We start from the raw sequence: 13,518 nt of genomic DNA, 5'->3' as shown, positions 1-13,518 counted from the left end.
AGGTGGAGCTGGTGGGGGAAAAGGGCTGAGAGCGAGAGAGGCATGTGGCTTGAGGTAAAGCGTGGTGAAACAAAAATGTTTGAGGACTTCTCCTCAGCCTCCGTATAATCTATTCTAGAATTTGATTGTTGATTCACTTATGACACAGTGGTGTAGCTCGTAAGTCTGTTCCCTCACAGCTCCAGCAACCCATGGTTAATGCTGACCTTTGGTACCATCGATGTGGAGCTTGCACGGATTTACACCGGGTGCTCTGCTTTCCTCGCACATCCCAAAGATGTGCAGGTTGGTGGGTTCATTGGCCCTGTAAATCACCCACAGTGGCAGGTGAGGCAATCGAATTTGGAGGAGTTGACTGAGATTATTGTAGAGTTAGCACAGCAAGGGGTGCCTGATAGTCAGTATGGACTCAGTGGGGCAAAGAGACCATTCCCAAGCTCTACATCTCTACGACTCTATGATTTACAACCTGTGCCCAGTGGGAATAGAACCTCTCACCACCTCATGTAAGACTGGATGGTAACAAATATTTTAAAATGATTGAGGTTAATGAGGGACAAAGGCCTCCAGATGGGATGCGATGCCCTTATGCTGCAATACATAAACTTAATCCAGGTTAAGGTTAAAGGCCCCTTCCAACACTGTCCCACTAAAGGGATATGGGCCAAACGAGGGGAAGTGGGACTAGCTTAGGTGGGCATCTTGGTCAGTATGGACCGGCTGGGCCGAAGGGCCTGCTGCACTACTCTATGGTTCTATTACTCTAAATGTCTGGTCATCCTTAAAAGCCGTTCCCCAAAATACATCAGTGTGACTTGGTCAATTTCACAACCAAATAGATCCTAGTAAGTACTTCAGATACAACATCTGATTAGTCCCTCCTGCCCTGAATGCTTTGGCGATTTAATGTCAGAATAGGGAGAGAGAGTATGAAACAGATACAACCAGTTATGCTCAGGATGAAATTTTGTTTGGTTAAGTCCCAGCTACTACATTGACTGTAACTTTAGATTCAGAATTAGACAACCATTTGGAATTGGGAGTTTCACACAGGATGCCAGAAGAACACAGCAGGGCAAGCAGCACCTATGGAGGGAAAGGAACAGTCGATGTTACGGGTCAAGACCCTTCATCCAGACTCCCCAAAACGTCGACCGTCCATTTCCCTCCATAGATGTGCCTGATCCACCAGAGTTCCTCCAGCAACTTGTGTGTTGTTCAAGATTCCACCATCTGCTCTCCTGTGGCTCCATTTGGAATTGGAGCCAGCAACCTGCATCCAGATTGGTCAGAGTGATCAAAACTCTGTGCAGAATGCTGAAGCTCTGTTGAAGCAATTGGACATCTATTGCAGGCATCCCAGCTGACAACGTGTTGATTTCATGAATACCAACAAAGTTTCATTCACAAGAAGTGCTGGAGGAACTCAACAGGTCAGGCAGCATCCATAGAGGGAGATGTACAGTTGACGTTTTGAGCCGAGACCCTTCATCAGGACTCAGGTCTTGGCCCGAAACATCGATTGTTTATTTCACTCCATGGATGCTACTGGACCTGCTGAGTTCCTCCAGTACTTTTTGTGTATTGCTCCAGATTGCAGCATCTGCAGAATTTCTTGTGTCTCCGACAAAGTTTCATTGATTGGCCACTCCCAGAAGCCACCGTGGGCCTTCCTTGGAGTCAACCTACTGAAGACGTAACTAAAGAACTTTGTTTTCACAAATATAACCTAATTAGTCAAGGTTCCAGTCAACCTGCCAGTTTTACCTCAATAGTTACATGCTGGAAGATAGCACAAAGTGCCAATCTAGGTGAAAGGGCAAGAGAGAGTTGTGAAGAAACAGGACAGTGGTTGCGAGAAAGGGAGGGCTGCATTTTCTCAGCATGCTTCTCCTGCCGGCTTTCAATGGTCTCAACTAACCACTTGTGTTTTTTATTCCTTTTATCCTGCCTCCCAACCTTGGTGGGTCCTACCTCCACTCTTTCCCTCTCCACAATATTTACTAATGATTTGGATGCAAGGGAATTAAGCGTAATATCTCCAACTTCTTGGACGAAGATCAGCCTTGAAGATGACAACCGAGGAAGTGGGCAGATTCATGGCAGATGCAGTACTGACGTACGAAAAGAGGTTGGGTCAAGTAGGTTTATATTCAGAAGATTGAGAAGGGAATCTCAGAATAGATTAGATGTTTCTGATGCCGGAAATTGAGAACCAGAGCTCAGAGTCTAACAGTAGGAGCAATCCGTTTAAAACTGAGATGATGAGAAATTTCTTCTTACACCTGTGGAATTCTCTACCACAGAAAACAGTTGATACCAAATCATTAAATATATTCAAATAGAAGACGCATACTTGTGCAAGGGCAAGTGGGAGAAAGCTGAAACAGTAATCAATGATCAGCCACAACGATACTGAGTGGTGGAGCAGGCTCGAATGGGACTCCTGCTCCCACTTTTCCCATGTTTCTGTATTTCCAAGCAGTAATGTAGTAAGTGCTTACATCTCTCGCTGGCGTCTCTGAAGCCGCATTTGGGCTTTCTTATTCTCCTCCTCTTGCAGCTTCTTGGCCACTTGCAGATCATTCTGAACTAAACGGTTTCGCTGCACGTTGGATGCCAAGTGATGTTCAACTAGGAAAGTGCACAAAACGAGTTAGGCTTGCACTGTACTCTCATATGTACAGCACAGGAACAATTCAGCATTCTAAACATGCACACATCTTTTGATTAAATATATTGCGCAGATCACACTTGTTAATGCCAACGATTCAAGCTGTTTAAACTAAAATAATCCCAAACGTCTGTGCGCACACTGTTGAACGAATTGTTGGAATTGGAAAGATTTGGAAGGCTAAATTCGCCCATTTGCTCCGCCGGGGGGACTCGTGAATTCTAGTTGCCAACCCCAGTCTGCCGAGAGAATTGCCTCTTTGACTATGAGCCAGGTCCACCCCGGTTCACAAACCAAAGCCAACTGATTTCAGCCATTGTAGGGAAAGGACCATGAGGCAAATGGGAAGGCAAGTTACTCTGTTTTTATTCTGTAGAAGAGGAAGAGGGGATGTGATTCTGAGGAGTGTTTAAGCATCAAGGACTTCCCATTTATGACAAGTTGAGCTGATATCTGGAGCATCAAACAGGTTGAGCAGCATCTGTGGGGGGTCAGGTTGAAACCCTGCATCAGGACTGAGAGTGGAGTGGAGGGGGTTGCAAGTCTTCACAGAGGGTGCTGGTAAGTAGAGGTAAGTAAGAAAGAGGTAAGTAGATTCTTGATTAGCAAAGGGGTGAAAGGTTAGCATGGACAGGTAAGAACAAGGAACTGAGATTACAACCTGATCAGCACTAGCTTTTGTCGATTTGTGTTTCTAATAAAATTTGATTAAATCTATATACATTTTACTATAATGTTGATAGATTTTAAGTCTCTGGCACAGAACCTTACCAGGTGATGGAAGGAATCAGGTTTCTAGGGCAGAGCTGCAATGCACCAGAAGCCCAAATATCATTCCCACCAGGCCCTTGGAGTCCAGGATCTGGATCCAACTGGATATGCCCTCCTCACCTGGATCAGGTGAGCACAGGCGTGGGGGAGACCGAAGGAGAAGGCAGGGTAACCAATACAGAAAGACCTGGCCCATTCAATTTCCCAACCTCGAGCTTCAGCCATGGCCCAAGTGACACTTTCATCTTGCAGTCAGAAGATTACGGGCACAAAACACACTTGAGATGTGGGAACCTAAATAATCCAGGTTGTATCGTGTGCAGTACTGAGAGGCTACTGAACTGTCAGAGATATTGTCTTTGTCCTCTTAGCTGGACATTTAACTGAAGGATCTCTTTTCCTTCTATCCCACTGAGATAAGACTATTGAACAGTTCCCTTATGTTGTGAGAAAGCCACATGGCTGTCACGTGACAGTAATGACAATGACCTCCGCTGACCGGAGGACAGCATTGCTCCTCTGATCAGAAGTGATACTACTGTCAATCAAGGTGCGGCTCCACCCACCCCTCAGGTGTGAGAGTACCTTTTGCCTCTGAACTTGCCTGACCAGTACCCTTTGTCTCTGAACCTGCCTGACCATTGGCTGTGGCAGGAACCTTTGTCTTTGACTCCCACACCATTGGCTTGTTTAAATCACGTTAGGCTCCACCCAGCCTCCTAGCACCATAAAAACGGCTGCATCACCTAGCCCTTCCTCTTTTGACGACCCCAGGAGTAGTGAGACAACGCTGCAGAGATCACTGGTAAGAGTGCATCACCACATGGTCTGGGAGCGTTCCACTCAGACTCCGGGTAGTATTAGAGCCAATGCTAGTGTGGGTCAGGCATTGAAGGGTTATATCCTGAAGTTGTACATTGTTATTGTGTGTGTGTGTGTGTGTGTGTGTGTGTGTGTGTGTGTTAGCGTGTGTGTGTGTTAGCGTGTGTGTGTGTTAGCGTGTGTGTGTGTGTGTGTGTGTGTGTGTACCTTACCCCAGTTGCGATTCCCTCTCGTGTTCGTGGTATTCTGTGTGTGAGTGATCGTGTGTCTGTTCCCATCCATTCTGTCCCGCGTTTGCCTTTGTGATTAAACTAGTTTTGGTCTACAAAGCTTGTGTCCAGAGTCCTTGATCCTTAAGACAGTAAAGAATGATTTTACACAACACCTTATACAACGAGATGGACTCTGACCTCACAATCTACCTTGATGTGACCTTGCACCTTATTGCACTGCACCTTCTCTGTACCTGTGACACTTTACTCTGTACTGTTACTGTTCTTACCTGTACTTCCTCAATGCACTCTGTACTAACTCAATGTAACTGCACTGTGTGATGAATTAACCTGTACGATCGGTATGCAAGACAAGTTTTTCACTGTACCTTGGTACAAGTTACAATAATAAACCAATACCAATATTCTAGCTAAAGTTTATCTGTCAAAGAAAAAAGACCAAGAAAGACTGGGTCTTTTATCGGGAGTAAAAAAAAACCCAAACTGCTGGAGGAACTCAGCAGGTCAGGCAGCATTACCCACTGAGTTCCTCCATCACTGGGTTTTCTGCTCCAGATCCAGCATTTGCAGTCTCGTGTCTCCTGGGTCCTTTATCATACTGCTGTTACATCTCCTAACACTGCCATGACTCTAACAGAAATAAAGTACTTGCAACCTGTCAAGTTTTTAATGACACTACAAAGTTGTGAGAAAAAGGACCAATTAGAATTTTTTGCAGTCTCAGGATGGCTGAAAGCACTTTACAAAGCACATTTTGAAGTTTAGTCTCCAATGAAGGTAAACCCAGCAGACAAATTGAGTGCAGCACAAATAATGAAACGAATGCTAAGTTCATCTCTTGCACTGATAACTGGGGCAGAACTCCCTGCTCTTATACTAATGAGACTTGGCACTTCCACTTCAGGCAAAGGTTTGATTTAAAGGCTCATCTGACAGCAGAGAATTTCCTGGCTCCTGTACTGAAGGGAAGCACAGACTTTTGTTTATTCACTTTTCAGGATCTGGCCACAGTTTCAAGGCTATCATTTACTATCTTCCAAGGTAGTGGTGGGGAGCTGATGCCCTTAACTGCTGAAGTTCTTCTGATGCAGGTACTCGGTCAGTGTCGATGGCCAGAATGAGGTCCAATATTGAGACCAAGCAACCAGGAGGGACCAATGATATATTTTCAAGTCAAGGTGGTGTGCAACTTGAAGAGGAACCTGCAGGTGGTGAGAGTTCCCACACACTGAAGCCCTCATCTTTCTTGATTGCAGAGGCCATGGGTTTAGGAGGTACCCCCAGAGCAGCCTGAGCAAGGAACCTCACTACATTGAGGATGGACCACACCTGAAGCCTTGAAGGGAATCAGAGCAAAGTTACAACACAGGAGACCATTTAGCCCACCACCTCTCCTGTTAATTGTCCACTCCCATTCACAAGTAGATATGATAGAACTGCACAGCTTGAATAAGATTTTCCAAAATTGGATAGATTATGGAACAGTTCCTGCAGAGTGGTAGGTATTTAAGGGATGTAGTAAACAGGGAACTATATTCCGGTTAGCCTAACCTCAGTAATAGAACCTACTGTAAAGGATGTGGTAACAGGAAACTTAGAAAATACCAAAAGAATCAGATAAAGTCAAAGTGGATTTATGAAAGGGAAATTGTTTGACAATGCCACTGGAGCTTTGTAACTGGTAGAATAGATAAGGTAGAACCAATGGATGTGGTGCATTTGGATTTTCAGAAGCCCTTTGATAAAGTAAAAAGTTCTTGTATGCAAAATTAAAGCATATTGTATGGGGGTTGGGGGTTAATAGACTGGCATGGATCAGCTTACAGACGGGAAACGGAGAATGAATGGGACTTCCTCGGTACAGCAGGTGGTGACATAATATTTCCAAGTTTGACAGTGACATGAAACTGGATGGAATTATGAGTTGTACGGAGAATGCAGAGAGGCTTCAGGGCAATTCAGACACTGAATGAGTGATCAAATACATAGCAGTCGGAAAAACCTGAAGTAATCTACCATTTATTTAAATGGTATTCATATAGGATCATAGAACAGTTACAGCATGGAGCAGACAGACTGGGAAATGTTTAGGTTCAATGGGATGAACAAAGCAAATATGCAAGTGCAGTGAGCAATTAAGGCAAACGGTATGCTAGATTTCAATGTAAGAGGTTTTGAGTACAGCAACAAAGATGTCTCCAACTACAATGGGCCTCGGTGGAATTACAGCTAGAGTACTGTGTACAGTACAGGTAGCAAAGACAACTATATCTTAACTAAGATATACTTGTCATGCTACCTGTAGTCCATGGATTTTGTGCAGGGTTTGAATCTAGTTAAGACATCATGCTACTCAAACACTGCATTAGGACTGTAAACAGATTTAAGATCAGAGGGCTGCCTTTGCGAGAAATGCAGGAATGACTGCACAAAGACAAATGGAGCAAGTTCTCAGCTTCATCAAGAGCGGTTTGAAATGTTCCCTGATTCTTACAATGCAAACACAATCCACACAATAGTCCCCGATGACAAAATATTACAACAATTCCAAGTGATTGTACAATACTGACATTATATTCTATTTCATATACTACAAGTACAATCATTAGTTACAGAGTGGAACGGCAGACTTTGTTCTCTTTAAGCCTGGAAATGGCTCACAGCCACTACCAACCATCTCCCCACCGTCTCATAGGCTTGTCATGTTTGCAAGTAGAAAATCCTTTAGGTATTGGGAGACTGAACACACTCCATTTCAAGCCCTGGTATCACAGCATCCCACATTCCCAGACAAGTACAGCATGGGCTTGATACAGAATAAAGCTGCTGCTACACTGTCCCATACACTCCCAGGGTGGGCACACAACAGGTCTGATACAGGAGAAAGCTCCCTCTGTACTATCTTATTAAGCATTTCCAGAGCAGGAACAATGTGAATTAGCAGGAGAAAGCACCTTATGCCCATAACACCAATCTGTGTCAACGAGAGGGATATGGGCCAAATGCAGGCAGATGGGTCTAGCTCAGGAAGATACCTTGGTTGGCATGGACGAGTTGAGCCCAGGGGCCTGCTTCCATGCTGTATAACTCAAAAGATTGGCTACTGATACACTTTCCATGTTCCTTCACCACCTTATTCCTGCCTCATGGAATTTTACCACACAATGATGAGAAAATTGGTTTTTCCAGAACTTAGAATCGACTAATCACGGCTCACGTGAACCTTCTGGGACATAAACCAAAGAAACATGGTGAATGGTTATCATAACTAAACTGTCCAGAGGAGGGGGGTGGTGGGGAAGGAAAGTGGGCAAAGAGGAAAAAGAACAATGCTTGAAGTGAGAGGTGCAGAAGACAGATGGTGGAAATCTGATAAATAAAATAAAATGTTGGAAATATGCAGCAGCGCAGGTAGAGCTGTGGCAAGAGGAAAAATAACATCACAGGTTAATGACCTTACATTAGAATTCACAATGCCAACCGAAACAATTAAGGCTGGTTATGTGAAAGTGGTGAATCAATATTGCATCTCAAGGTCTGCAACATGCTAGACAGAAGATGAGATGCTATTTCTCGAGCTTGCACTGGGATTTGTTGGAACGGTATAGAAGGCCAAAGCCTGGGCGAAGTGAGAGTGGGACAGAAAACTGAAGTGGCAGCACTGGAAGGTCAGGGACACCTTTTTAGACTGAACAGAGGAGAGTTGTTATTGTTGATGGAGGTGCAAGAGTGAACCAGGGAGTCACAGAAGGAACAGCCCCTTCAGAATGTTGAAAGGGGAAGAGAATGGAACATGTGCCTAGTGTTTGCTTTGGCACGGAAGGTGTAGAAATTACTGAGGACGATCTATTGAATGTGGAGACTGGTGGAATGGAAGGCGAGGACAAGGGGAACCCTGTCCTTGCTCTGGGTGGGAAGAGAGGGATGAGCAGAAGTACAGGAAGTGGAGCAGATGTGGTTGAGGGACCTATCAACAAGGGTAGATGGTAAGGTTGAGGAAACAGGAGACATCTTAGAAACACTGGTGTGAAAGATCTCTCCATAAGAACAGGTAAGAGAAAACCAGAAAAACTGAGAGAATGGAAAGGCGTCCACACAGGAAACAGGGTGGAGGGGGATGTAGTCGTGATAGCTATGGGAGTCTGCAGGTTCAATGGATAATGGTCATTAACCTATCCTCTGTAATGGTGATAAAGAAGGGAAGAATCAGAGACAGGCTGTGTGAAACTGAGAGCTGGGTGGAATTTGGCAGGAAAGGTGATATAGTCGAGTTCTGTACAAGTGCAGAAGTAAACCAATACAGTCGTCAATGTACCAGAGAAAGGAATAAGGGAGGGGGTCTGAGTAGAAATGAAACAAGGAATTGTTCCACAAAACTTGGGCCATGTGGGCTCCTACAGCTGCATGTTTGATTTGGAGGAAGTGAGTGGAAGTAAAGGAGAAGTTGTTCAACGTAAGAATGAGTTCTGCCAGACAAATGAGGATGGTGGTGGAGGGGCATTGGTTTGGTTGCTGTTCAAGGAGAAGTGAAAGGCTCCAAGCCATCCTGGTGTGGGGTGAAGGTGTAAAGAGATCGGACATCCACAGTTAAAATGAGCCAGTTGGTAGTAAGAGACTTGCAAGGTGGTGAACTTCTGTTCAAGATTGCTCCTCTGCAATTAAACTTCCATCAGATCTCTCTCTCTCTCTCTCTCTCACACACACACGCGCACTTACACGCACACACACACGCACACACACACGCACACACAGACAAGTAGCAATCTGCAGTTAACTGCACACCACCTCCTGAGACAAAACAGCCTGTCCAGTTATATCATTCAGTGTGCAATATGTTCGATTCACGGAGCTCCAACTTCAAGCATTCTAGAATTTAAATGAAGAATTTCAATGACTTATGTTGCAAACATTACTAAAACTGAGCTGCTGCTGTCATTGTGGCTGGATTGTTTACAAAATGTGAGATAACAGTATCTGAAACCCTGCCCTGCCCTCAGTAAGGTTACGGGGAGAAGGCAGGAGAATGGGGTTGAGAGTGAATTTTAAATCAGGCATGATTGAATGGCAGAGTAGACTCGATGGGCCAAATAGCTTAATTCTGCTCCTATGTCTTATGCCCAAAAGCACAAGAGCTCAGCAATTTCCTCTGGAGATTCTCTGAGTGCATCAACACATCCAGTGAGGAGCTGCAGTGATCACAAATGCTGGACTCTATTTCACCTGTGCAGGGGTGCCCATGAATAGAGAGCCAGAATATCACATCTGGCCCCACGATCTTAGGCTCAAGCAGGGAGTGAAAGGCCCTTAGTCCGGTTCGAAGGTGTGCTTCACCATAAAACAAACTCATGGGCAAATGACAGTGTATCCAGATTTCTACCTAACAGCAGGTTTCTGGGAAAGCTATCAGAATGAGCCAGTGTCCAAAGAAAATTATCCTCTGAGTCAATACCCAGGAGAGGAGACAGAGCAGGAAAAGCACAGGGTACAGCTGCAGGAAAATATTGATGTGGCTTCCAACTCGCCAACATTGCCACTAGCTCAACCACTTTATTAACAATCGGCAAGATCTTAACTGCTGCAGCAAATCATCTCTCCTCTTGAAACCTGCTGACTACTCCTGCCTCAGAGAAGCCATAGGGCAATTTTTGTTTTGAAGGCTATGTACAGTGTTACTAAACAAAAGAAAATCAAATTACATACACTGGAAATCTGAAGTAAAAATAATCACAAAATGCTGGAGGTGCTTGTCAGGCAGCATTGTAGTGAAAGAAAGAGGTATCATTTCGGCTAAAGAACCAACGAAAGGACTTCGACCTGACCAGCTGAGTGTTTCTAGCATTTTGCCTTCTATACACAGCCCATCAGCTGGTTTTAGGCACATGAACAGGCAGGGAGTTGAGGGATACAGACCGTGTGCAGGCAGATGTGCAGTTTAAATTGGCATCATGGTTGGCACAGACACGGTGGGCTGAAGGGCCTGTTCCTGTGCTGTACTGTTCTAATTCTATCACATATTCTTGGGTGCTTCTTATCCACCATTATGGTCCCAAGGAAATCCCTACAGCACTGCAGATCCAGCCCATGCCAGTTCATCATACAGTGGGTAGGAAGCGAGTCTGATGGATCTGAGACGTCCAAGTTATTGTTTACACAGCCATTTGTGCCATCTGACAAGAAGGCATAACAAAGAAAGCTCTGGGGCCATTCCCAGTCTGCTAAACCCACCCAATGTCCATACCTGGCACAGGGGAACATACACCAGGTAGAGCCATTGACCTCCGAATCTGTTTCAACAGGTCTTTTACATTTACTCCTTCAGAAGGCCAGAATTTATTGCCCACCCCTCACTGCCCTTGAGGTGGTTGTGGTGAGCCTCTGCTATGAACTGCTTCCAGTGAAGGTACCTCAAAGTGCAAGGAGGTGACACGCTACAAGGTAGACTGGAGTTAAAGTTAAAAATCAGATCAGGCACAACGTCATTAAACTGCGGAGCAGGCTAGAGGGGCCGAATAGCCTCTTCCTGCCCCTAATTCACATGTTTGTTTGTTTGTAGGGAGCTCTGGGATTTAGACTGGTGATATATTTCAAAGTCAAGACAGTGGACGACGTGGAGGGGAACCCACAGCTGGTGTGTTCCCCTGCATCTTGTCCCTCTTAGTGCTAGAGGTCATGGGTTTGGGAGGAGCGTCAGAGTTGCCTAGGGTTAACTGCAGTACGCTTTGTAAATGTACACATAGCAGCCATAGTCTGCCAGTGTGGAGGGAATGAACGCTCAGGGTGGTGGGTAGGGTGCCAACCAACTGTGTGGTTTTGTCCTGGTGTCGAGCTTGTTGGAGCTGCACTCTGCAGGCAAGTAGAAAATATGAGCACACAATCCTGCCTTGGGAAAAGACTTTTAGGATATCAAGGGGTGAGAATGCCCAGTCCCCAACCTGTTCTTGTTACTGCAGGATTTATGTGGCTGGTCTAGCTGGATGGTATGTCACTGAATATCAAGGGTGGGTGGTAAGCACTGTCACGTTGCTTGCCACTTATGAGGAATTGATTTATTTGCTAAGAAATTGTAAACAGAATTGAACAACGTTTGATGATGATTGCACAATTAGATGCACAACTAACAGCACGTTAAGTGCCATTGACAATAGTAGGTCACAGCTGCTCAGAATTTTAACTTCATCAACTCACCTACACCTCACAAAAAACAATCTCAGGCTCTGATATTTTCAATTAACCCCCCCTAGTTTCACTTCCACAGCTTCCTAGATTCTTTAAAATTGTCAAACAGCTAGAGTAGTTCACAATGTTCATAATTTTTGTAACAAGTTAAATGAAGCTAGAGTCATCTCCACAACCAGCATATTGCAGAGAGATTGATCCTTTCGTAATACTTAAGGGGAGAGAAGAAAAAATATATTTGGTGGTTACATCAAGTTGAATGTTAAGTGAGAAATCTGTTGAATGTAGAGGGTGGTGTCATGGAAGGTGAGGATGAGGGGAAAACCCTCATGGTTCTAGGTGGGGGAGGGTGAAAGCAGAGGTGTGGGAAACGGAGTTGTAAAATGTTTTTTTGAAAGTTATTTTTTGGCTAATGTGTAGAGTGCACAGTTCATCAGGTGTTTTTTGCAGAAGAACATTTCACAAATACTGGTGATGCTGTGCACTCTAATTGATGCCATGACCTACATTCAAATCTTATAAGGATAACAAGGACTCCTGGAGCAGGTGGGGATGACATGTGCTCCTCAGACTCCAGATCAACAAGAGATTTGAACTTGTTTCTCTTTTCAGAAACAGATTTAAAATAAAATACAACAGTCCACATATCTCACCAACAGTTCCAATTAAACTATTGGTATTGGTTTATTATTGTCACTTGTACTGAGGTACGGTGTCTTACAAGCTTGTCTTACAAACCGATCATGCAGGTCAATTCATTACACAGTGCAGTTACATTGGGTTAGTACAGAGTTCATTGACGTAGTACAGGTAAAGACAATAACAGTACAGAGTAAAGTGTCACAGCTACAGAGGAAGTGCAGTGCTATAAGGTCACAACAAGGTAGATCGTGAGGTCATAGTCCATCTCATTGTATAAGGGAACTGTTCAATAGTCTAATTTTTTAGTAAGAAATATCTCACAAAGAAAATGGCAAAACTTAAACTAACTAATTCTATGATGAAATAGACACAAGGCTGGTTTACATCAATTCAGTCAGCTGAGGAGGTGTAGGATTAATAAACTAGAACTGTATTGATATCTTAAGACGGATGAGAATTATGGCTGCTTGAAATACTGATTTAAAAAGTGTCCTTCAGGCCAGAACAGCCACACCACTGCTTTCCTGGGCTGGGTGCTGTGTGGTAATTGCTGTGTCTGGAACTTAACTGGATTCCCATTATGCTTGACTATGGAGATGATGGTCAACGGGAAATGGGAAGGCTGTCTCAAACAATGAAGGTGATACCTGCCTTTGTCTCACCCGATTGCAAAATGATTAGCTGAACCTGTGGTGTGAGGCTGCTCTTTGTCCATCTGCAGTAGCCCTTTGTCCGTTTCTTGCTCAACCAAGAACTCCGGCACCTGACTCATTAAAGTGTGCGTGACAATACCTGTATAAATCTCTGTCTACCCCTTTGTACTGGGAGAACTCGGGAGCGACTCTTAGTGAGTGCTGAAGAGAATTCTCCTAGCGGTGCACTGCTAATAAAGGTATTTGTTCGAATCGACCTCGTGGCACTGTGTTATTTACAGCGGACGGATAGGGAAATTGATTTCGGGACGACAATTTGGTGAGCCAGCCAGGAGTCCAAGACGAGGTTTCGGAAGCGGCGTGAGCAACCGACGGGGATAACGGCCACCTGAGACGGACGGGCCCACAAGGTACGATTCACCTTGATCCCTCTCAGGTAGTCGGACACCTGATCGATCCCTTCGTTTACCGACAATCCTCTGACGGACTCCTCGCGAACCTGTCCGAGTGCCACAGGTAAGAAGGGGTTCGAGTCCCCAGTTAAGTT

The 13,518-nt window shown here is 44.7% G+C and overlaps 1 protein-coding gene across 2 annotated transcripts in view; it reads right to left on the bottom strand.

Annotated features, from left to right (window-relative positions):
• ccdc50a (coiled-coil domain containing 50a) overlaps positions 1 to 13,518 on the bottom strand; it is a 98,033-nt gene that overhangs the window by 50,286 nt on the left and 34,229 nt on the right. For both annotated transcript variants that reach the window (XM_052018109.1, XM_052018110.1), the window contains exon 3: positions 2,505 to 2,634. In XM_052018109.1, the coding sequence (XP_051874069.1) occupies positions 2,505 to 2,634 (130 nt within the window). The remainder of the gene's footprint in view (positions 1 to 2,504; positions 2,635 to 13,518) is intronic.

The sequence above is a fragment of the Pristis pectinata genome, chromosome 6, assembly GCF_009764475.1.
Source record: "Pristis pectinata isolate sPriPec2 chromosome 6, sPriPec2.1.pri, whole genome shotgun sequence".
NCBI classification, from domain to species: Eukaryota; Metazoa; Chordata; class Chondrichthyes; order Rhinopristiformes; family Pristidae; genus Pristis; species Pristis pectinata.
The sequence above is the reverse complement of the archived record's forward strand: the minus strand, read 5'-3'. Positions and strand labels throughout refer to the sequence as shown.